The sequence below is a fragment of the Moschus berezovskii genome, chromosome 20, assembly GCF_049115385.1.
Source record: "Moschus berezovskii isolate FMDL1 chromosome 20, NW_MosBer_1.0, whole genome shotgun sequence".
Classification (NCBI taxonomy): domain Eukaryota; kingdom Metazoa; phylum Chordata; class Mammalia; order Artiodactyla; family Moschidae; genus Moschus; species Moschus berezovskii.
Genome location: NC_142479.1, coordinates 34,670,005 through 34,695,008, shown reverse-complemented (window position 1 = coordinate 34,695,008; position 25,004 = coordinate 34,670,005). Strand labels below are relative to the sequence as shown.

The 25,004-nt window shown below is 52.7% G+C and overlaps 2 protein-coding genes across 2 annotated transcripts in view; both read left to right on the top strand.

Moving 5' to 3' along the window:
• Nucleotides 1-3,526, top strand: part of PITPNA (phosphatidylinositol transfer protein alpha) — a 36,864-nt gene extending 33,338 nt beyond the window's left edge. The window contains exon 12 of the mRNA XM_055403155.2: nt 930-3,526. The gene's annotated coding sequence lies outside the window, so the exon portion shown is untranslated. The remainder of the gene's footprint in view (nt 1-929) is intronic.
• An 880-nt stretch (nt 3,527-4,406) lies between these two features.
• On the top strand, nt 4,407-23,944 carry INPP5K (inositol polyphosphate-5-phosphatase K). Its single transcript, XM_055403141.2, has 12 exons — nt 4,407-4,798; nt 6,539-6,646; nt 6,970-7,078; nt 10,361-10,477; nt 10,820-10,995; nt 11,598-11,709; nt 12,334-12,443; nt 20,450-20,633; nt 21,497-21,634; nt 21,885-21,968; nt 22,134-22,238; nt 22,643-23,944. Exons 1-12 carry the CDS (start codon nt 4,752-4,754, stop codon nt 22,700-22,702), a joined length of 1,350 nt encoding a protein of 449 aa, XP_055259116.1. The 5' UTR covers nt 4,407-4,751; the 3' UTR covers nt 22,703-23,944.
• The last annotated feature ends 1,060 nt before the right edge of the window (nt 23,945-25,004 follow it).

The following is a 25,004-nucleotide window of genomic DNA, read 5'->3' as shown; positions in this document are numbered from 1 at the left end:
GTTCACTCAAACTCATGTCCATCGAGTCGGTGATGCCATCCAGCCATCTCATTCTCTGTCCTCCCCGTCTCCTCCTACCCCCAATCCTTCCCAGCATCAGACTCTTTTCCAGTGAGTCAACTCGTCGCATGAGGTGGCGAAAGTATTGGAGTTTCAACTTTAGCATAAGTCCCTCCAGTGAACACCCAGGATTGATCTCTTTTAGAATGGACTGGTTGGATTTCCTATCTGCACCTAATTACTCTTACTCCTGTGAGGGGAACCATTTCAAGTGGAAGCTGGTCTTCCCGGTTGCTCCTCTACCCCCTGGACCAGAGCCATTCCCTGCCCCGCCCTTGGAAAATTTGCTGGCCAGACAGCTTTTCCTGGTGGTCCTCGTCGGGTCTGGTGCTTCATTTCCTTCCTCTCTGTACCCTCTGATCCCAGACTGTCCCCGTCAGAGCCAGCATCTTTCAGGTACTGGGAGAGTATTTCTGCCCAGGTCATAGGACCAGGTTGGGATGTCCCTTGTTTCACATGGTCACTCTTTCCCAAGATCCTTCTGTCAGCTCCCAGAGCCTCCAGACTTGCTCTTACTCCAGCAGCTCAGAGGGGCTTAGGCACGGGATGAAAGGCCTGGCCCTGCTCCCCATCTGGCTCTGAGAAAAAATAATGTTCTCCAATAAAACCTGGCTGTCCTCTAGCACGGGGGCCTGGAATCTCACCCGCTGTGACGCTAACCTCTGCTTGCTTTTCCTGCCCCGCATGCTTGAGGAGAACTTCCGGGAGATAAAAGTGTAGGACAGGATGGGTGGTGGCGACACCAGCTTCTTGCCACCGCTCGGACCTTGTTCCCTCTCTCTTCACCCCCCACTCTGCCTGGCATCCTTCCTCCTTTTGAAATTCCCCCGTCAGTGATTTACAGTGTTTCTGTTTTATTTCTCTTCCAGTTTTGCAAGACAGTGGTCAACAGGAAGGCCCAGCAGCTCCACGCTCCCGAGTGACAGGCCATCTCCGGACACAGCCTTTCTGTGCCCATTCTTCAGGCAACTCTGACCCTTACCGTAGCTAATTCTAGATGCCCTTTACTGTTGTGAGCAAATAGACCGTCTGGTATTATGCAGCCCGTGTGAGCGGGAACCTGCCCCTCTGAGATACGTGGCGTTGTAGGTGGCTGTATTTACAGCTCCTCCCTCTCCAACCATTGTGTTCTTGACCCATTTCTGTGTGCCCTCCCTGCTCCCCTTTATTTCCAAGTGACATTTTTAGTCTTTGAAAATAGCTGCCTTTTGTGATGTGGTGATTTAAACGATTTACTTTGTTTTCAACCTTGGGATAAACTGGTGTTTGGCTTCCTGGGCAGGTTTTTGCAATTTTGAGCGCTCACGTGGGGAGAGGGGACGAGCTAGAAATAGATTTGTTTCCCCCCCAGTTCCATAGAACATCAGTGTGGCTTCGCAACTCTGATTTCTGCTCCCAGGAACCCACTGTTGAGAGTGCTCTAGGCACCATGGAAGTACCCAAGGCCCAGCCAGTCTGTTTTGAAAATTAAACAACAGAGAACCCCTGCCCCAGGCATTGCATCTCTGGTCACTAGTCTTAGAAATACCTATGGCTCCTTGGCCCTCCTGTTGCCTACTCTGTCTGAATCTCTGCAGAGCCTGTAATATGCCCGGGTCAACTCTACCTGGAGGGGACTGTCCCACGCGGCCCTTAGAATTGAGTCTGCCCCATGTATATCTAATAGTGTGCCCACCCCCACCCCCCACTGGCCCCAGGAGCCCTGTGTGTCCACACTCTTCTTCCCTTTTGGGCTGGTGCTGCCACTCAGCAATAACCCCCTCCTCTCTGTGCTTTCTTCAATTCCTGTCCTCTGTCTGAGGCTGGTCAGGACACAACGGGTCTTGATCTTTTCATGCTGCACAAAACAAGCATGCAAAAAGCTATTTCCCAGAACACGTTCCCCCCCTCTTCTCCAGTGGCCGGAAAGGAATTTGGGGATCAAGAACTCAGCTTGTCCTGCCCCCACATTGGGTTCTGCCCTGGACAATCAAGAGCCAGTAGTGATCGCAGTGGCGAATTCTACCAAAGTTGGCTGGTGTGAAAGTCCAGGCCTGCGGGGGAGCAGAGGCTGCTGAGGGCTTCCTAGTTGCCTGTGACTTGGCAGCGCTGGAGTACGCCTTCCCAGTGGGAGAATCTGAGATAGCCGTGGTGTCACTTGACATCTCCCAAGCCTCGTGAAGTTTGTTGGCCAAGTGTGCAGTGACTCAAGCTAACGAGAGACCAAATCTCTGTTGGGGGAGCGAGAAGCAGAATGGGATGATCTGTCCTTAGGTTTTTGTCAGTTTGTTTTGCCTTACTGATTTCTAAGTGCAATAAGGGAGTGTCACGCCTGGGACTTCCTGATGGCTGCTTCCCTGTAGCCCCCCTGGGGCAAGGGCAGGGGACAGGTTCAGCATGGTTAGCTCCTGCCTTCACTGAGTCCCTTCTGGGACCACGAGATACCCCATCACTCCTTCCTTTTAGTCTCCACACCTTGTGGGGTCTATAGTAATGGATCTGGGGCAGTTCAGTTGGTTATTAGCAGCCCAACTGCTGGTCGCATTTATTTGACAGGGAAAGTTGAAGTGGCATTCCTACTGGAGAAAAATGTAAATGTTTTCCTACAAGTTCTGTAATAGCTGTAATTATATTTGTGCTTAAAGCTTTCCCTTCTTTCATTCATCAACTAAGTGAAGTCCAGATGTGCGTTAGCCTGGGAGAAACAAGCAGTGATAATGAAAGCAGACTGTTTTTTATGTGGTTTGAGGGTCAGCAGATGTTGGTCTCCTTCCTCAGTTCTTTTGAGATTCACACATATCACTCCAACTCGGGGAGGAGCGGGGCTCGCTCTTTGTGGGCCTTTTCTCTAGCTCCACCCACTTCTACCTGTTGCCCCAGTTCAGCCTCCATGTGAGCCGAACTAGAATTTTCAGAGGTCAGCTGGATCTGGGGCTCCAGTCCACATCAGCGTAAGGAGGGATGAGCCTGGTCTGTTCTGTCCCTGTGGAGAGTGTCGCTGCTGGGCAATGATACCTTTTAAGTACCTCCCTTCCCTTCTTACTTACCCTGTCCGAACTGACTAGCACTCGAGGGGCTTAGGATGCAAGGCTCAGCTCCAAGGGTAGTCTTTGAGGATGTGCCATGCCCCTTCAGACCGCTGCTTCCATCGGATTTCCAGGGCCACAGTCCCAGTTGGAAGCAGTGGTGCCTCTGGGGGAGGAGGGGTGCTGGGCTCTGGCCTTCTCACAGAGAGGCGTAGGGGACAGGGTCAGTATTGTGGGCACGTGTATATCCTCCCCAATTCTCTTACAGTCCCTGCTGGGACTCCCTGACTTATTTTGGTTGGTTCCTAGTGCTACTTCTTTTACAAAATACACTTTGTAGACCTGATTAGATTACCTTGTTTATTTAATGTGAGTTTGTGCCTTTTTGTCTCAATCTTCCAATACAGGTATATTGGGGGAAAAAAAGCAGTCTAATAAAATCCTAGACAGAGCTGTCTGGAGTCCAGCTTATTGGTGATGTTCTCATGTCCATTTTACAACTTAAAGATCCTCAAACTCTTGCTGACATCCCCCGTTTTACCAGGGAAGGGATCAGAAAGATCCAAAATATCTCTAGAAATTGTGGCACATGGATTTCTGTAAACTAAGACAACCGCTCATTATTTTACTTATACAAACATCACATACGTTAAAGTATTTGGGCCATTTTCTACTGGTAGTATTTGCTTCTTGCTTTTGTCTCCCCTACTCTCCAGATCTCCCTTTATCCTTCCTGCCAAGCAAAACATTTATTTAAGGGAGTTCTTACCCTGGCTTCTGGGTCTGAACCTTATGAAGCTTGTTTGTAAAATTGTGCATTTTTCTTGGGAGAGTCATGGTTCTCATCAGATCTTCAAAGGAATCCCATGCACGGTCCTGCCCCGCACCCCAAAAAGACTAACGAATCAGTGATTTGAAGGAAATCATCATCTTTGGCACAGTAAATAATCTTCATGTTTGGGCGTAGATAGAGGCAGTGACTTATTTTTCGTTTACCAATGGCTTATTTTCTGAGTCCAGATGCCCCTAAATGTCCAAGGTGTCCAAGGTCTGCACGGGTTTGGAAGGAGGAAAACACCTGAACGTTGGAAGTGGAGAATGGAGGCGCTCAGTGGCCTAGAGGAGGAAGGTTACCTGTAGCTGGGGGGTGAGAGTGGATTACAGGCCGTACAGTGGCTGGCTGCGTCCCCTCCGGGCGTGGGGAACCTGTAGAGTTAGGTGCCCTAACCCAGACACCCGACTCGGCAACAGTGAAAAGGGACGCCCCGGGGAGGGCGTGGCGCCGATTTCCGCCGGAAGACAGCCCCTCCCGCCAGCCTCGCGCGGGGCAGCCTGGGAGCCTCGGGGGCGGAGTCTGGGCCGCGGCGCCCCGCGGGCCGGGCAGTGTTGTGTCGGGTTCTGCTGATACGGGGACACGCCTTTCTTACGTCCCCGGTCCCCTAGACCCCTTTCCCTCCGCCTTTCCCCGTTTCGCGCTCCTTGGAGAGTCCTGCCTCTTCCTGCGGACCCGCCACCCAGAGTCCTCCGTGCGCCCCGGCCCCGCCTCTTACGGAAGCCGAGTCGGAGGGTCGGAATCCGGAAGGAAAACAATCGGGAGTGTGAGCCGACCGGCGCCTGCTTCCCAGAGAGAGCCGATCGGGCCAGGTCCGGCGAGGTTCAAGCCGGCCGGGCCACTGCGTGGGGACGATGGAGGCTGTGAGCCCACGGACCGAGCCCGGATGCAGAACGCTCAGGTGAGGAAGGCGACTGCGGGCAGGCCGGCTGCCGGAGGCGGGATCGCTACCTCCGACCCCATCAGTGCTGCGGGTCTGGACCAGAACCGGACTGGGATAAAAGGGGCCAGACCTATAGGTTGCTTCTAGTTCACAGGCCTCTCACATTTTCCCAGGCCAGTATCTAAGAGAGCTGTGTTAGGTTCAAACCCTGCGCCTTCTCCAAACTCAGGCCTCCAAGCTCTTTCCCACTTCGGAGCCCCTAGCAGGTGTCCCAGTTAGATTCTGGAGGAGGCAGCAGTGTTAGGCTGTTTGAAATTAAAGCTATAACGAAGCATTCTCTCCTTAGATCTAGAGTCGAAACCTTGTTCTTTAGATCAGCACATACATCATGGGATCTGCCTGATCCCGTTATGACCTCCTGAAGTCCACAATCAGATTTAGCTAAGATCCTTTAGTGAAGTGATAATAGCTTGGTCTCATGCATGCTATTTAACAACGCTAATCACCAACTTAGTGCTAGTCACGATGCAAGGATTTTCTGCTAATCGTGGGACCTAACAGTGGGAACAAGAAATCCCCGCTCTGGAGGTCCTTGGGAAAACAAGAAGCCTTGGAGTAAAAGAGCTCCGTTGGACAGCAGGGGGAGATCGTAAACAAACGAAGCGCAGAACCTCTGGCTGAGTGCCTGGGAAGGTGGTTTTCCTATTGTTTTGTTGATATTCAAAAGGAGGGGCAGGAAGTTGCTTTAAGCTGGCCAAAAATTTCTTCAGGTTGTGCTTTTTAGAACTTGAACCTCTAAGAACGGGGGTCTGGTGGAGAAAAGATGTTTGGAGGAAATCCTGCCCTTTTCTTCTCGCCCCCATTCTAAGTCTTCCGCTGTTACAGATCCTCCTAATGTTGTGCCTAGCACATACCTGGGGCTTGCTGGCTCTTCTTGGTCTCTGGGGTTTTAGCCCCTGCCTGCTGTGTACTCGGCAGTCTGGAGGCAAGTCTCTCTTTCCCCTGAGCCTCTGAGGAAGCCAGTGTTATTGAGAGCTGCTGATTAGATCTGTTGTTTCCCTGGGGTTTGTATGAAGCTGTGTTGGATGTTATCCAACTGATGGTTTTTCCCAAAATTGGGTAGACTCTTGAGAAAGGTGTTGGGAAACCTGTTATTTAGAATCTTGTTAGCCTGTCTGAAATGCTTGGCAGAATTGGTTGTGCTCCAGGGATGAGGGAGGAAGGAAAGGTGATGCTGTTATCTGTTGTTTTTGAAATTCTCCTGTCTTGCTGTGCTCAGGCCTCTCACAAGGTGAAAACTGAACCTCCAGAATCTTTCTGGTGTCCTGGGACCCCATGGATTGGAGGGTGGGGGGTGGGAAGTTGCTGACTGAGCCACAGATGAAGGGCTATTGGAATTAATAAAGTCCTCACTGTCCACCCCATTCACACCCCTTCCTTTGCCTGACTCCAGAACCTTTAGCCCCGCCCGTTGGCAGCTCTCCTGGTGTTAGCAGCACAGGTGCCGCCAGCCGTGGGCAGCTGCATACCTGCACAGAGGAGCCGATCCAGGGTGGGCATTCCCTGCTTCAGGGGACAGAGGGCTTGAAGATGAAGGGCTTGTAGTTCAGTGCCCCTGTTCCCTCCAGTGGATGCAGAAAAACACACATTTCCCATTCTGACTACAACAGATTATGGTCCAGCCATTAGCAGGCACAGCCCCTGGTCTATATCCTAGATGAGGTCTCATCCTCCTTCCTCCATGGCTTTCCTTCTCAGCATACATGTTGTGACGTGGAACGTGGCCTCTGCAGCACCCCCTCCAGACCTCAGTGATCTGCTTCAGCTGAACAACCTGAACCTGAATCTGGATGTATATGTCATTGGGTAGGTGTCCACAGGACCCATCACGCATCCCTATATCTGAGATCAGGATCAGGCAAGCCTGACCGGTCCCAAGTTGTCCCCACAGGGAACCACTATAACCTGTTTGCCCTCACCCTGGAGTGTGAAGGCCAAGAACTTTCAGCCTGCATCAGAACCAGGCCACATCTGTTGTCCTGGGTCAGCAGTGGCAAGGGGCTGGAGAGCTATAGCCACAGGGGAGGGAGAACCCAGTGCTGGACAGTCGGCTGAGGGCAGTGCTAGGTGTCAGAGCAGAGGCAGTGCCCTCCAGGCCAGGGGGCAGGCCTCTGATCTGGGATGGGCAGTTTGCAGGAACTGAACTGTGGGATCGTGAGACTCCTTTCTGACACTGCCTTTGAAGACCCATGGAGCAGTTACTTCATGGACGTGCTTTCCCCTCTGAGCTTCGTCAAGGTAACTTGCAAGTTCATGGGCAATTGGGAAATGGGTCTCACCTCTTATTACTGATCCCTAGTTCTTTGTCTCCCAGTCCAGCTTTCGTGCTGTTACCCTTTTATTTAAAGACCCAAACCCCAGTTGCACCTGGTTCCCTGGGGTTCCTGCCTGCCTTGTGTCTTTCTGAAGTAGCTGGAGCTGAGCTGGGACCCCAGGGGCTAGTTTAACACCTCGATATTTTTCAGGTTGGGAGAATTCCTTGGGGAGGTGCAGCAGGGCTTAGTAACACCTCATTGTCTACCCCACCCCCAGCCTCCAATCTCTATTCAGAGACCCGGCCTGAAATCTCAGCATATAATAATAATTGCCACTGTCTATGGCGTGGTTACTGGTGGTGGTGTTTTGTTCAGTCACTCCATCGTGTTTAACTCTTTGCAACCCTGTGTCCATTGAGTCGGTGACGCCGTCCAACCATCTCATCCTCTGTTGCCCCCTTCTCTTCCCACCTTCAATCTTTCCCAGCATCAGGGTCTTTTCCAGTGAGTCAGCTTTTGGCATCAGGTGGCCAAAGTATTGATGCTTCAGCATCAGCATCAGTCCTTTCAATAAATATTCAGGGTTGATTTCCTTTAGGATCGACTGGTTTGATCTCTTTGCTGTCCAAGGGACTCTCAAGAGTCTTCTCCAGAACCACAGTTTGAAAGCATCAGCATTATAAACAAACTCTTTATATACATTATTTAAAAATCTTAACTATTCTGAAATATAGGTGTTATATGGATAAAACCAAGACTCAGAGATCATGACAGATTTGGATCCAGATCTTTCAAACTTCATAACCCGTATCCTTAACTACTGTACTTTATTACTGTACTGGTGATCTCTAAGGCTGACTGGTATCGTATGACTCTCCTGCTGGTATCAGAGGGTGTCCTCTGATCTTGAGACATGCACCTCAAATCCCCAGAGACCCAGAGGTTAGAAGAGACACATCTGGAGAAGGGTTCTCAGTCTATAAGACCAGTATTCTTTGGGAAATCTGTAGACCATAGGAGAATCTGCGGAATGCTCTAGATTGCTGGATCTTACTTGTCTGCCCTGCACAGTTGAGAGATGAAACACAGTCCCACTAAAAACACCTCCAAGAAACATTGCTTCTCAGAAATACCAGAGTTCCTTTTTTGCTTTCCCTGGGTGATTGGATTGCTTCAGAATTCACTACGTTACCCTAATCTGCCCAGAGGTGCTGAGGCAGAGCTGTGAGTTCTCCGGAGGAGGGCAGAGCCAGGAGGAGGTCACATCAGATGTGATTCTGCTGCTGAGGCTAAAAGATGCCAGTCTCCAAGCCCTTGGCTCCCTCCAGATTGAACTCGGGCCTCTTCCTGCAGACTTGGAGCTGGCCCCTCTCAGAGGGCAAAACCACTCGTCTCTGACCACCTACTCCCTTTCCAAGACGAGGCCTCCTTGTACCTTGGCTCACTGGCAAGGGATCGGTGGGATGGACTTGAGCCAAGGAAATTAGCTCATCCTATGGCATGGACACAGCTCACTCTCTCCACGCGGCCTCCTGAGGTTGGGAGACCAGCCTGAGGGCCTGGCAGGCACCCACTGCAGATGCCCCTCCTTCGTATGGCCAAGAGTAGAGAGTAGAGGTGAAGGGCGAGCCCTGCCTGCAGCCTGTTCCTGAGGCCGGAAGTTGCTGGCCACAGGTTGAGAAGCCTGGGGCTGATCCCCTTTGCCGGCTCCTAGACTCCCAGCCTCCCTCCTTCTAGTCCCTTCCTTAGCTCCTCCTCCTTCATTTCCTCCAACTAGAACTTCCCCTACAAGTCTCCTGCCTTTCCCCATAGCTCCACCCTTTCTCCCAATCTGAAGTTTTCCTGCCCCACCCCCACCTCCATCCTCCCTGCCCCACCCCCACTTCCCTGCTTTTTCAAAGTGGGCTCTAGGCTGTGGGGCGGAGCTCAGTGGCCCAGACCTGCTCTGTGGGATCAGATTAATCTTGAAACTCTTCCCAAATCTTTTACAGTTCCCTGGGAGCCAGTCCCCCCCACCCCCAGGAGCCAGCCCTTCCCCACTCCAATTGTCCTATTTGCTTGCAAAGGGGAGGACCAAGACAGGGTGGAAAGTGAAGTCGGGGACATATTTGTAGCAACCTGTGCCCAGCCCTGGGTGCTCACGCCTCCCTCCCTTGGTCTTGGGTTCAGGGTTCCCCCTCCCTTGACTCCTCCACCATCCCAGAGCTCCTGGCCTGTGGGATCAAGTTTCATAATTCCTGGAAGGCCCCAGTACATGCTCCCCACCCGGGGATTTCCTCCTTGGCCTCTGCACCTCATGCTCCGGAAATAGCTACTCGGGTGGTGGGTGTAGACAGCCTGAAGCTGTGAGAGGGTCACAGGCCCATTCCCACCCCCCCTCCAGGGCAGCTGAGAGCGGGGATTCTGGCAGTCCAGGGCCTTTGACCTTGCTATTCAAAGTGGTCCTGCTGGGTCCTTAGTCTCCTTGTGCCTCAGTCCTTCTGCAGAACAGGGACCCTTCTTTCAAAAGTTGGCCGGAATTAGCTGTTTCCCCCAACCTGCGAACACGCGTCTTCTGTGCCCACTCTCATCCCCTCTGCATGGCGTTCACGGACACCAGCTGCCCGTAGTGTGTGTTATTTTTCAGTAGTGTTTTTTTACTTGTTTTTCCCTGTGCTATAATGCATGGAGAAATGAAGTGTACAGTCTGGTGGATTTTCATACGTGTATGTAGCCATGCTGCCACCCATCAAATCAAGGTACAGAGTATTTCCCTCACTCTCATGCTTGTGTCCCTTCTCTGCATTTACTTTCAAGAATCCTTAAGGTAAAAATTAATATCAAGAGCTACCAGTTAATCTAGCATCTTTAAGATAGATTCCTGCTTTATCGATGAGAAAATAGACTTGTCCGGCATCAAATACTAATAGCCCCAGCTGGTTTCTGAACCTCGATCTATCTGGCCCTTAGCCTTTGTCCCGTAAAGCATCTCTGAAGTTCTTTGAGCCCCTCCATGCACGGTACCTGTGGTGGCTCAGGAGGGCACTAGGGAGAAGGGCACCTGGCCGTATGTGGGCTGGGGCGGAAGAGTCAGTGTCCTTCTCATGGTGGGGTGTCTCCACCCCCTTGCTGAGCCCCCAGATTGCCTCATTTGGCAGCTGAGACTCCATGAGCACTGAGATGCCAAGACCCCTGGGGCAGGACATCCGTGTGACTGAGAGCTGTCAAGGGCGCCCAGCACAGACCCTGAAGGGACATGAATGACTGTCACCCTTCTGTCCTGCAGGTCTCCAGTGTCCGCATGCAAGGGCTCCTCTTACTGATCTTTGCCAAGTACCAGCATTTGCCCTTTATCCAGGTTCTGTCTACTAAATCCACCCCCACCGGCCTCTTCGGGTACTGGGTAAGGACTGAGCTGTTTTCTGAGTCAAGAGCTGGGGGGCCTTCTCTCACTGGATGGGGCAGGGCTGGGGGCTTTAGAGCTGGGCAACTGAAAAAGGGAATGAATGAATTGAAAAAAGGGGGTGAAATGAATCTTGGCATTCTGTCCAGGCCAGTGCCCCGCATAGCTGCCTTCCCTCCTCTGGGGGGCCTATTGTCCCTGGGACGGCAGGTAGGTGGGCTGGGCTTTGCCGAGGTGAGTGTCTGCTGACCCTGGGAGATCCCACAGGAACTGAGACCATCTGCCCTCAGGCCCCGGATGGGAAAACAGAGGTGTGTCCCCCCCTTCCTGCCCACCTACCAGGGGAACAAAGGGGGTGTCAACATCTTTCTGAAGCTTTACGGCTACTATGTCAGCATCATCAACTGCCACCTGCCCCCCCACATGGCCAACAATGACCAGCGGCTGGAGCACTTTGACCGGATCCTGGAGATGCAGAATTTTGAGGCACAGGGTATCCCCAACATCCTGGACCATGAGTGAGCGTGCTACTGTGAACTGTGCCCCGACCCTTTTCCCCAGGCCAGCCCCAGCAAGCCTGCTCTGCCCGGTCGCTGCTCCCCTGCCAGAGGCAATCTGCCCCCATCTCCCGCCCTCTCGCAGCCTCTTCCCTGATGCCCTGTCTGCTCTCCTCTCCAGCTCTGCCTGCCTGGGGTCTGGGACCCCTTCCCTTTCCCTGGCCCCTCTGTATTGCCTGGAAACTCTGGACACTTCCGAAAATCCCAGGTCAAGAACCTTGTGGTTCCTGAGGTCCCCGGGAAGGGCTGGTTCTCAGGTGTGCCCTCTGGGGCACCTGGTGCCGGGTACCCAGTTGGGGGACAGGGAGGGAGGGCTAGAGCCTGCTCCATGTTTGCCACTTGCCCCTTTGGCTTGAATGGCCTGTGGGGGCCAGGAGAACAGGCCCGTTGGGGCCTGCCCTTGTCTTCACCTGATGCTCCCTCAGCCTCTGCCTTTTCACCTGCCCCTTGAGCCTTCTGCTCGCTGGCAGCCCTGGAGTGAGCCGTCAGAGGCCCTGTGGTCCCCTACCTGCTCTGACCCCATCACAGACCCTCAGGCCGCCTGCCTTCCTTTCTTTCTGAAGCCTCATTCTCTGGTTTGGAGACATGAACTTTCGGATCGAGGACTTCGGGTTGCACTTTGTTCGAGAATCCATTAAAAATCAGCGCTACTGTGACCTGTGGGAGAAGGATCAGGTACCTGAGAGGGGGGATCTGAGCCCAAGGCCGGGAAGGTCAGCAGGAGGTGTGGGGAGGTTCCCTAGCGCCTGTTCTCCTTTCCCAAGCCTTCAAAAGTCTCTAACCCCAGGCAGGGCAGAGTCTAATAGGCTTTGATTGCTGGGAGTGGGGCAGCCAGGCTTATCTGGCTAGCCTGGTCTCCACCTGGAGGCGCTCCAGCACCAGGTGTGTGTGAGGTCAGGGAGCGAGAAGGGCTTTGGCCTGCCGGCCCTGCACCAGCCCTCAATGTCCCTGCCGTCTTTCCCACTTCCAACCTGTCTTGCCTCCTGGAGGATGAGATACCATCCACTGGGACACCTTGCCTACCCCAGCCTCCCCTCTGACACACTTCTGCTGGTGGCTCCTAGGGAAATAGAATTCAGAGCCTGGTCCCTGTGGTTCAAGGACTGGGAAGTGGCAGGCGGCTCCCTCCCCTGGGACTATGGGGTGGGAGTTGGGGGTGATGTTTGCGTTTGCATTCAGCTGCTGTCCTGGGGGTGGGGTACCGGGCTGGGGCAGTGAGGAGCAGTCTGACTGGGAGGGCACCGCCAGGTTTGAATCTTGCCCCACTGCGATGGCAAGTGCCGATTCCTTTTCCTCCAGCTCAGCATCGCCAAGAGACATGACCCACTGCTCCGGGAATTCCAAGAAGGCTCCCTGCTCTTCCCACCCACCTACAAGTTTGATAAGAACTCCAACAACTATGACACCAGGTGAGGGGGCCCCACTGGGAGAGGATGTGCCTGTCACAGATCTGGGCCTGGGAAGTCAGACCATGCTGGCCCTTGTGATCATGGGAGGCACCTTCAGTTAGAAGTGTCGGGGGAGCAGGACTAGATCCAGCCATCACCTCTCAGGAGCAGTGCCTCTGCACCCCTCATGAGATGCTGACTGTGGGAGCTGGTGCTGGCCAGAATAGGGGCTGGGGCTGGGGCAGGTAGACCCAGAGGGGAGGGAAGATAGCTGATTGCTGACTGCAGGGCAAGGGAGATCGGGGAGGGACTATACTTCAGCATCCTTCAAACTCCTGCCTGATGATGGTGGGGACAGAAAGCTTGGCTCAGCCAGTCACTGGTGTTAAGTAGTCTTGCCCTGGCTGTGAGTGGGTTGGGTACTAGTTAAGGAAAATAAAGTAGGAGTTGTCAGTGGGGCAGTTAATGGGGAACAATGCAGAGATAGTGCACCTGGTTAGAAATTAGAAGCACAGTTTGTGCTTTATTGGCAGCATGACCTTGGTTATGGTATTTAAGCCTCAATTTTTCCATCTCTAAAATGGGGATGATAACAGTACCTATTTTATGGGAGTAAGGATTCATTGAGACCACCAAAGGACTTCCATGGTGGTCCAGTGACTAAGACTCCTGGCTCCCAAAACAGGGGGCCCGGTTTCAATGCCTGGTTAGATCCCACATGCTGCAAATAAGACCCAGGGCAGCCAAGTAAATAAATATTTAAAAAGAAATAAATAAGACCTGGCATGTTAGCCTAGTGCCTGGCACCTGGTAGGCACCATGATAACTGCTGTTGTTGTTTTTAGATTCAGGTCTTCAGGTCAGAGTTTTACTGAAAAGCCTTTCTAAAGAACTGAGAAAGGGACAGGTACCCACCAAAACCTTAGACTTAGGCAGTGGGGCAGAAGTAGCTCTGGTCCAAAGCCCCTGACCCGATTTAGGGCCTCATCTCTTTGAAGAAGAATAACCCCTTACATGTTATGGGGCTCTTTGTATTCCCCTAGCAGGATTGTCTTCTGAGGGAGCTAGGAGGTGCCCCCAGGGCAGCCCAGGCCTCTGGGATTTAGGCAGTGAGTAGGTCTGTCCACAGCCAGGCCAGGATGAGAGGGGCCTCTGCTGGCCCAGGGCCAGAAGCCGTGTGGCAGAGCCACAATGTCCCCGCCAAGGGAGGGGGAGAGCGTGAGCCATTTGAGGCGTGTGGAGCAAGACAGTGGGGTCACCGCCAGGGGCAGTGCACACAGGAAGAGGCCACGAACACTGGAATAAGGGCCAGCCTGGACCGCAGCACAGGCTGGAAAGTAGGGAAGAGGGCAGGCTCCCCCTGGCCCACGGGCCCAGGTCCGCAACTGTCAGTCTCCCTGGCCATCCACTGGAAATGAGGATCATCGTGGAAATTGTCAGGCCTCTGTGGGACAAGCTGGGACCCTCTACCATTTGACGCTTGCCAGCAGAAAGAGAGCTGCCGACAGGCCATGTGGCCAAGCATCACTCTGCTCACACCCCCGGGTACGGGAGGGAAGCCAGCAGGAGACTGGAAGTCACGCAGGTGGTGTAGAGAGGCTCAGAGATGTTCACGGTCTTCCCTGGTGGCTGTGCTGGTGATGGTGGAGCCGGGCTAGACCTCTTCAGACTGTGTTGCCCATGATGCTTTCCCCTAGCCCTCAGTGCCTCCAAGTTCACAGCCACTCTTTTTTTTTTTTTTTGATGAATTGTATTTATTTTTAATGTGTATGTATTTTCTGGCTGTGCCACACAGCATGTGGGATCTTAGTTTCCTGACCAGGGATCCAAGCCACACTTGCATTGGAAGTGTGGAGTCCTAACCATTGGACCACCAGGGAAGTCCCCACACAGCCAGTCTTGCCAGATAGCAGCAGAAAGGAGGTCACGGCTGGGATAGCAAAAAGCTTGCCAAGGAGAAGGCAGATGTTATTTCTACGTGATAGATACAATCCATACTGTGACTGACATTGCTGAGTGCTGACCATGGGCCAGGCCTTGCCCACATCACTTCACTTAATTGCTACTGTATCTTCATTAGGTAGACGGTGTTGATACTGACTTCTTACAAATAAGAAAACTGTATCACAGAAGGTCTAAGTAAGGTAGTAACAGAGTAAGTGATGGGGCAAAAATTTGAACTGAGGTCTGTGTGAATCCAGACTCATGCTTCCCGCTGCCTGGAGCCCAGGAAATGAAGGAATGTCTGGACAGGAACAACAGCATTACAGGGGGACATCACAACTGAAATATCCCCAGCTGGGAGTGCCTGCGGTTGGCGGGAGCCCCACATAGGGAACAGAAACATTCCTGTGTCATCAGTCTGTTATTCCTCCTTGAAAACCTGGTTGAGGCATCATCTCTACTGGAAAACCTTCCTTGACCCCTTCCAGTTTCGCTAAGAGTTCTCTCCTGTTATGCTGCCTGCAAGCCTTGCGTATCGTGCATTCATTGTGTCTTTTAAGACATGGCATGCCTTTGTTGCTGTGCTGTGAATGCCTGGGGCATAGAGGCTGGATCTGATTTACGACCGTCCCTGGTTATATAGCACAGTGTCCCTGGCATGTGTTTGAACTGGGAGCCTGAGAGGACAAAAGGAAAAGATAAGATATTTAAGGAGCAGCCAGTCTAGTAGAGGGACTCACCCAGAGCTAAGAGCCAAATAAGCACTCTCAATTCCAGGAGTTGGCCAATAGAAGGTTCCAGAACTCTGTGTGGAAGTGGTAAAAGAGAGTGAAGTGAATGGTAAGGAGGTGGTCAGCTGAAGCCAGGAGGAGTCAATGAGAATTGTCAGAGAGGCAGCAGGTTTCACAGAAAGAAGGACAGGCATTCTCATCGGTCAGCAGCAGCGCTGATGAGAGGCGCTTTGAGGGGGGCTGCCCTGCTGTACAGAGGGACCGAGCTGTGTGCAGGGCATGATTCGCAGCTTCACCCAGCCTCGGCAGCATACCCGAGCCAAGATGTAATGAGAAAAGAGGTCGGCTCCATTACAGGGGAGGGTGAAAGGGCTGAGGGCAGGAAATCCTATTAAAGTCAGGGATTGCAGTAGGGTTTTATTACAGTCGACAGGAACCTAGTCCACCTCCCTGCTCGGCAGTGAGCAGAGGATGTTATGATCAGTCTAGGCAAGACTCAAGTCCAGAGTTCAATGGGACACTTAAAAGCCATCTATAGGGAGCCAAGAGGAAAATGCTCCCAGACCCAAAAATGGAACACATCACTCCTTTGGGGCCAGTAAATTGGCTCAAGTTTTCTAGGCTCTTAAGCCTGGAGAATCTTGCAGAGCTACTTGGTCTTAATTTTTAGAAAGTAAAGACATATCACAGGCATGCCTGGGAGATATTGTGGAATTGGTTCCAGACCACCACAGTAAAGCAAATATCACAATAGAGTCACTCAAACTTTTTGGTTTCCTGGTGCACAGAAAAGTTAGGTTCACACTGTTCTGTAGTCTATTGAGTGTATAATAACATATCTAAATAATGTACATACCTTAGTTTTAAAATACTTCATTAGTAGAAAATGCTAACCGGTCTCGGAGCCTCCCTGTTTGTGATAGTAGCATCAAAGATCACAGATCCCCTAACAATTACAACTGTAAGAGAGCATGAACTGTTATAAGAACTACCAAATGCGACTCAGAGACAAAGGGAACAAATGCTGTTTGAAAAATGGTTCCAAGGAGTCTTGCTCAGTGCAGGTTTGCCACAAACATTCAGTTTGTAAACGTCACGATCTCAGCCAAGTATTAAAGTGAGAAAAGCACAGTAACCCGGGGTGTGCCTGTCATCTCCAAAAACAGTTCCTGGGGGCTTCCCTGGTGGCTCAGTAGTAAAGAATCCACCTGCCAATGCAGGAGACATGGGTTTGAACCCTGATGCAGGAAGATCCCTCATGCCGCAGAGCAGTTGAGCCCGTGTATCTCAGCTATTGAGCCTGTGCTCTAGAGCCCGCGAGCCACAACCACTGAGCCCATGTGCCACAACTACCAAAGCCCTCGCCCCCTACAGTCCATGTTCTACAACAAGAAAAGCCACCACAATGAGACACTCACACCACAACTAGAGAGTAGCCCCTGCTCTCCACAACTAGAGAAAAGGCCGTGCAGCAACCAAGACTCAGCACAGCCATGAATAAATAAATAAAGATTATTAAAAAAAAAAACAGTTCTTGTTCTCAGTCATGACCATTCAGCCAAAAAAAGCATTAGTGAGGCCCCACTCTGGTTACACACTTGGAATCGGCCACTGAGGGACAGACTGGGAGGAGACGGGTGCAGCGGAAGAGAGTTGACTCCATGGTCAGCAGCGTGGGCAGGCATCCAGCTCCCACCTGCACACGGTGACCTCCCTCAGCGTCAGCGTCCTGGAGAAGAAGGGAGATGTGACCTGTGGCGCCCTTCCAGGGTTAGGAAGATTAGAACAGTCTGAGATGCCTGCCACAGCCACGTGGTGCATGGAGGGACCCCGCGTTTAGCTGTTACCGGGGATGGAGAACTGCGGGAAAAGATTTAGTTTCTACATATTTCTTCTGCTTGTTTGTTCCTTTGTCTTTTGTTTGTTAAACGAGCTCCTTAACAAGTTTGTCAATCCCATTTATCAGATCCTCCCCAGTCTCCTGTCTTATAATAAGGGCTCAGTAAAGCAGAGACATTACTTTGCCAACAAAGGTCCGTCTAGTCAAGGCTATGGTTTTTCCCGTGGTCATGTATGGATGTGAGAGTTGGACTGTGAAGAAAGCTGATTGCCGAAGAATTGATGCTTTTGAACTGTGGTGCTAGAGAAGACTCTTGAGAGTCCCTTGGACTGCAAGGAGATCCAACCAGTCCATTCTAAAGGAGATCAATCCTGGGTGTTCATTGGAAGGACTGATGCTAAAGCTGAAACTCCAATACTTTGGCCACCTCATGTGATGAGTTGAGTCACTGGAAAAGACTCTGATGCTGGGAGGGATTGGGGGTGGGAGGAGAAGGGGACAACAGAGAATGAGATGGCTGGATGGCATCACCGACTCGATGGACATGAGTTTGAGTGAACTCCGGGAGTTGATGGACAGGGAGGCCTGGCGTGCTGTGATTCATGTGGTCGCAAAGAGTCAGACACGACTGAGCGACTGAACTGAACTGAACTGAAAAGTGATTGAGGGCTTCCCTGATGGCCCAGGGGTAAAAAATCTGCCTGCAATGCAGGAAACGTGGAGTCATTCCTTGGATTGGGAAGATCCCCTGGAGGAGGAAATGGCAACCCACTCCACTATTCTTGCCGGGGAAATCCCTTGGACAGAAGGAGCCTGGTGGGCTACAGTCTGTGGGGGTTGAAAAAGAGTTGGACATGACTTAGCGACTGAGCAGCAACAACAAAGGTCTTCAAAAGAATGAATAGTACAGGTGCCCAGTGATGAGTATGGACCAGGCGATGGAAAAGGATGAAAGGGAGACAGGCTGAGGTCCTGAGGGGGAGGGAGAGTGGAGCTGTGGTCAGAACTAGGGGAGGATTCTGAGGGGACTGCACGTATGGGCTGCTGACCATAATAGGGAAGTGGGGGCAGGAGGGGGCTTTGAAAGCGAGAGTGGTACATTCATGCGGTTCACTACCAAGTTTCAAGAATTGCTAGGCACTGAATGTCCAAGGTTGGATTGGAGATTTTGTGTCTGTAGTTTCTGGGATGGAACTACCACATTGTGACATCCCGTGAACACTCTTCAGAAGCGTGAAAGGTCAAAACATGCCAGGAGCGCAGAGCGGAGGTGACGTAGCCAGTTAGCACTTCTGGAACACTCCCTCGATAAGGTTTCTGAAGGAAGTACTGTTATCACCCCATCTTAGAGTTGAAGAAATTGAGGTGTGGAGTGATGATGTCACTTGCCAAGGGCAGAACTTTGTTGTTTTTTTTTTTTTTTAAACCAGATCACTGATTTGTTTTAAAAGTATGCAACTCAGAAATAGGCAGATGGAAGAGATGCGTCGGACAAGATGTGGGAAAGGGCACAGAGCTTCAATACCCTCTCTAAGCGCACCACTCCCCAAATTCACCAGCCCAGAACTCTTCATTAACAGGACAGAACTTTTCACCAACTGGGCTCCGATTTTAGAGTCAAAGTTCACCACCAAGGCACCACCATTCTGCCGCTATTGCTAGAGAACCATTTTGCTATTAAAGTGATGAAAGTGTGGCAGGAATGTTTGTTTAAAATAGTAAGTGAATAAAGCAGAAGACAAAAATGGCCTTTCAAGCTATAAGCATGTGAAGTCATGTATGTTAAAATTAACTGGGCATTTTTGAGGAAGAGTGAGCTTGGGTGTTTTTTTTTTTTTTAGTTATTTGTATTTCACAAGCACTTGTTGTTGTTGGTTTTTTTTAAATTTTTTTCATGAGCACTTGTTGATGGGTTCGATCCCTAGGTTGGGAAGATCCCCTGGAGAAGGGAATGGCAACCCACTCCAGTATTCTTGCCTGGAGATAGTCCATGGATAGGGGAGCCTGATGGGCTATAGTCCATGCAGTCACAAAGAGTTGGGCACAAGTGAGGAACTAACTACTATACTATTGAGTACTTACTGCATACCAGGCTCTGTGCTAATGCCAAGGATACACAGGAGACACCAGGGGCCCCTTCCTTGCCTTCTGAACTCACACTAACTGATAGGCTGAGTGGGAAGCAGTAAACTACAATAGGGTGTAACAGGAGACGTCCTTGTGTCAAGTGCTTTGGAAGCAGAGAGGTCAGGGGCGGCTTTATGACAACGGCAGCACTGGACCTGGGCCTCTCCCTGCGACGAAGGGACTTCCAGGCAGCACAGCTGCAAGAATAGAGGCCCAGAGGCTTGAGAGGTTCATCAGGGTGAGGTGGGTCTGGGGCGGAGGTGGGTGATATGGTAGAATAAGGGGCGTTGGACTCCTGGGCGCCTTGAAAGCCACATCTGGAGACCTGAACTTTATTCTGGAGGCAGTGAAGGCTTCTTAAAAGGTTCTTGCTGGATTTGTTGTTGTTTTAAAAAATACACATTTATTTATTTGGCTGCACCAGGTCTTAGTTGCGGCATGTGGAATCTAGTTTCCTGACCGGGGATGGAGCCCAGGCCCCGGGATTGGGAGCACAGGGTCTTAGCCACTGGACCACCAGTAAGAGTTTTAAAGCAGTGAATCATCTGACCGGGCTGTATGGTGTCTCTCATGCCCATTAGGGAAGCCGGGAGTACAGAAAGGGAATGGCAGATCTTCAGTTGACTCTTGAGAACAAAGCCTCGTGAGGGCCAGCGTCTGTGGGCAGCTTGCGTTGTATGAAGCACGGTGCTATGTGTTTTTTGTGTTTTATCTCATTTAACCATCTCAGTAACCCTGAGATGTAACTAATGTTATCTCCATTCTACGGATGAAGAGCTGAGGCCTAAGAGGGGTTGGCCTGGCAAAGACGGGCATGTGCCCTATGGTCATGCTGGCTGGCCCAGAGTCCTGACTTCACCACACCATAGCTGGGCAATTTTGGGAAAGTCCCAACCCCTCTAAGACCCATTTTCTCCTCCTGTGAAGAGGGGATAAATGGTCCTGGTTGAAGGCATGTGGGGAGATTCCCTAAATACTTCCCTTGCCTTTCCCACATCACATCTATAGTTGCGGGGAGGGGGAGGGAGCCAAGTTCCAGCTCAGCTCTAACCCCACATTCCAAACCTCAGCCTCTTTGATCTTCTGCTGCTTTTGTTCAGGAAGTAAGAAAGGTTTTAGACGAAGTGTTCCTGAGTCACTATTTGATTCATAAAAATGTAGACAAGACCGAGGGTCCTTGGCTGAGTCTGACACAGACCCATGTACTGTTATTGGTTCCACCGGGCACGCTCCTGCCCACTGCCAGGCTGGGCTCTAGCTCTGTCCAGGGGCATCTCATGGCGGCTGACAGGCCCTGGCATAGGGGCTCCAAGGGAGCTCATGGGGGTCCCTTCCTGCTGGCCTGCTGACCCTTCTCTCCCCTTCTTCCTCTCCCCCACCCCCAGTGAGAAAAAGCGCAAGCCTGCTTGGACCGATCGCATCCTTTGGAGGCTGAAGCGGCAGTCCCAGACCGACTTCCACACCCCCGCGCTCTCAGCCCCCTTCGCCCTGTTCCTGAGGAGCTACATCAGCCACATGGTGTACACCGTCAGTGACCATAAACCCGTCACCTGCACCTTTGACTTGGAGGTAAATCTCCAGGCTGCCTGGCATTTGACAGAGCCGCAGCTGTGCCGGGCCACATCCCAGACGCTCCTGCCCTGGGTTCAGAGCTCAACAGGTCCCCCGGGGAGACCTGTAGGAGGACACGATTGCTTTTCTTCCCTGGTCAGGTGTCCCACTGTTCTTAGGAGCCGTTGCTGGCTCTGTCTGTCAGAAACGTGTTCAAACCCTTTGTCAGTAGGTTTCCCTTTCCTCTTGGTACTGTCCCTTGGGACTCCTGAGCTCCATTATGCTTATTACCTACTATGTGAGGTAGGACTTCCTTTCATTTGTCCTAAACCTGTCTGGCTCAGGTTGCAGATGGATCCCCCTCCTCCCGTATCTTGCCGTCTAATGACCAAGGCGGTGTGGTCCCCTTTGAGCCGCCAGCTGCCCTCATCTTGTGTGTCTTTATATTGTGTCCCTCCACGTGCCTCCGGCTGTTCTCACCAGAGTCCCCCGAATTGAATTTGGACCTTGGGGTCAGAAACCATGGAATCCTGAGAGCAGCTCCCTGGCTGCTTCATCCTGTCAGCAGCTCCTGCAGCCTCCCCCACCCCCACCCTCCTCCCCCAGTGCTTGGCTCTCTGCCAGGTTACCCACCCTCCCGCCCCAGCCCATCCTCCCTGGTGGGGCCAGCCATCCCCCACCAGCCTTTGGCCCTTCTTTGTGGCGGCCAGCCAAGGTCTGATACCCTCCCGGCAGCCTAGCAGAGAGCTAACCCCACCCTGCTGGCTGCCCCCCTACCCCTGTGGTGACCCTGACCTGTTGGAAGGGCACAGTCAGGACTCTCATCCCAGGGAAGGGGACACTCCCGTGGGACTTCAACCCCCTCTGACCCCTGTGTGTAGCTGAAGCCATTGGTATCTGCCCCGCTGATCACCCTGCTGCCCGAGGGCCCATGCACCATGGAGAGCGACATGCTGATCAGCTACTCCCTGACCGCAGACTTCCTCAGCAGCCCCTGGGACTGGATTGGCCTGTACAAGGTGACGGGGCCCACGGCCGCACCCCCCTGGTTTATCCATTCTGAGGGCTCATGGGAGCTGGGCGTAGAGACCACAGAGCTACCCTCATCTACCCGGAGTCCTTGCCTACCAGGGGCTGCCGTGAATGGGAGGAGGCAGATAACGCTATGATGGCCAGCCTTAGAAACGAGACCATCCTCTCCTTAGGACTTGACATGGGTCCCGTGTCCTCCCAAACCGCTAACCGCCCGCCCGATCCCCCCTCCTGCAGGTGGGGCTGCGCCACATTAATGACTACGTCTCCTATGTCTGGGTCAAGGACAACCAGGTCTCCTTCAGTGACAGGCTGAACCAGGTACCTTCCCCCTTACCTGAGACAGGTGTTCCACCTCGCCAGAGGGGGGCTTGCCTGAGCTCTCCTCTGTCCTCTGGAAGGAGCAGAGGGCTGGATACCTGGTCGCTGAGAGCTGGTTGGGGCCTGAGGCCATAGAGCTGACCCGCTATCTGTCCTTCTCTCCAGGTGTACATCGACATCAGCGACATCCTTGAGACTGAGGATCGGTTTCTCCTTTTTTACTATAGCAACAACCTACATTCTGTGGTGGGGATAAGCAAACCCTTCAAGGTAACAGATACTAGTGGGTAAGAGGAAGGGTGGGCTTCCTTGCTGGCTCAGCCGCAAAGAGTCCGCCTGCAGTGCAGGAGACCTGGGTTCAACCCCTGGGTCGGGAAGATCCCCTGGAGGAGGAAATGGCAACCCACACCAGTATTCTTGCCTGGGAAATCCCATGGACAGAGGAGCCTGGCGGGCTACAGTTCATGGGGTCGCAAAAGAATTGGACACAGCTTAGTGACTAAACAGCACCAACACAAAAGGAAGGATAGCCCAGGAGACTTGAGCCTGTCGCTGGTTCCCTGAACCCATGGGCCGCCGTGGGGCTGCATCCACTGGGGGCTGGGGGAGACGGAAGGCACGGAGCAAAAACCTTCCCTTGCCCCTTCCACTTACCACCTGCTTTATCCCTGCAGATCCAGCCTTTCTCCTTCCTGGAGGAGGACCCACTGGATGAAGCCCAGCCACAGATCTGAGCCGGGCTAGAGTGAATTCAGGGCGGAGGCTGGAGCTGGCAACCAGCTTTGCCCACCACTGCCAGGAGCTGGGTGCCCAGCCCAGCCCCCAGAGGAGGCAGCGCCATCCTCCACCTCCCAGGGGGAGCCCTGGCCATCCTCCTCTGCTCTCTTCAGTCTAGATCTCTGCAATGGGCCCCTTAAATACAGGTTTTTGTTGCTGAGGTGTGAGTGAAACCAGCTAGTTTGTCAACAGTGAAGATCTAGAGACAGGCCCCTGGATGCGGGAAGGACCCTCCCTCCCACATCTCATTTCTGAATTTTCCCCACACACTTCCAGCCCCGCCCGGGCAGGCCCGCCAGGCACATGCCCCATCTGGCACAGGCCTGCATTCTTGTCACGCCACCCTGGGCCCTAGGCTGCCTGGGCGGGAGAGATGCTCCCATTCGTACAGGCTGCAGAGACTGGTTGGCGCACAGGGCACCAGGTCCCAGGAGTCTTGACATCTTGTTGCCTGTCCCCTGGAGGGGTGGGCAGAGGGTCTGAGATCCCTGCTTTCAGCAGAAGCCAGTGACCAAGTAGGCAGAATGGAGGCGCCCTCCACCCAGGCCCTCCCGCAGTTGTTGTGGACAGGTTGAGGTGTGTCCTGCCGACAGCACACACACACCCCCACCTCCACCCCCAGCTCAAGGAATCCAGCCCAGAAAGTTCCAGGGTCTGAGCAGAGAATTGCACCCAAGTTTGCTTCTTCTCATGGGTCAGGCTCCAGGCCCCCAGCGTGCCCTCCTGAGAAGGGCTGGCAGCTGGTAGAGGAGCTGGGCCACAGACTTTCGCAGGGTGGGCCATGCCCAGTCCATCTCATCTACCCCTATCCTTGCTGTCTCTGGCCAGAGGTCTGCCCTCTCTTTCTGCTCTGGGGGCAGGCGGAGCTGGAATCAAGATGTTCTAGAGAATCTGGCCTGGGGGTCTTCAGCGCGCATTCTCCAGGCGCTGTGTGGACGCGGCCTGGCCCCACACCCACCATCTCCCTTGAGTCAACAGTGACTGAAGTGGTCACCTTCTTCCAGGAGAAGACACCTCAGGGAGCCTGCTCTGTGACCATCAGGCCCATCCTAGAACTTGACACTGAGGACATCAGTTGCTGTATATCCTGACTCCACCCTGGGAGCCATCTGGAACTGTCCTCTGGCCTCTAGCGGGCCATGGCCGGCTCTTATTCTGTGGCTGTTGCATTGGGGGTTAATTAGAAACAGTGGCTTTTACACCTGTGTGTGACTCCTTCATGATGGTGGTGGGAACATGCCCACGTTCACGGGCTCCTGCTTGAGTCCAGGATGAGGGCCCTGTCGTCCAGACTAGACTGTCTGATGAGGGTGACAGATGTTGCCTGTGTGGGAATGGGAGAATGAGGTTCTGGGATGGTGGCCTTCTGGGTCCTGGGTCCCAGGGGGCTGTGCCTCCTTTGCTGTTGGGCACTTCGCTTAACTCTTGCTAAGTAGGTAGAGTGGGCTTCTTGGGACTGAACTCAGAAAAGGTGTTCACTCTGCTCTCACCAGTTAATCCCTCCTCACCTGGCACTCCTTCATACCTTAGTATTTTTTTAAATAATTCTGTCTGTGTATTTATTTTTGGCTGTGCTGGGTCTTCATTGCTGCCTGAGCTTTCTCTAGTTGCAGGGAGGGGCGACCGGTCTTTGCTGTGGTGTGCGGGCTCATTGCGGTACCTTCCCTCATGGTGGAGCACAGGCTCTGGAGCGTGCGGGCTTCAGTAGTTGCGGTGCATGGGCTTCGCTGCCCCACAACATGTGGGGTCTTCCCGGACCATGGATCTCTTGCCTTGGCAGGTGGATTCTTTACCACTGAGTCACCAGGGAAGACCCCCTCACACCTTAGTCTGGAGCCTGGGTCCTGGGTTAAGCTCTCCAAAAATGTCACCATCTCTTCTCTCTGCCTCACCTCTCCCCAGATCCCTCTACCCCGAGGTCCCCACGGTAACTTCTCTCTTTGCCCACAACACACACACACCTGAGGAGCCCAACCCTGGAACTCCCCTATGTCTTTCCTTCTCACATGCACGACCATCATGGGTGCTGCCACCCTTCCTCTGTAGCTGGGGGAAGCGAGAGCTCAGAGAAATGGCGTAATCCCCTGAACTGTGGTATCTTGCAGAAACACAGGAATGGGGTCAAGAGCTGGGTTTGAATGAGGGTCCCCTCTTTACCTATTCTCCCGTACTCTAACCTACTCTAGGAGTCCCAGTTTCTATAAAATAACAGCATTCCAACTTGCAGGAGTACCGTGCGAGAACAATTGCAAAACATTC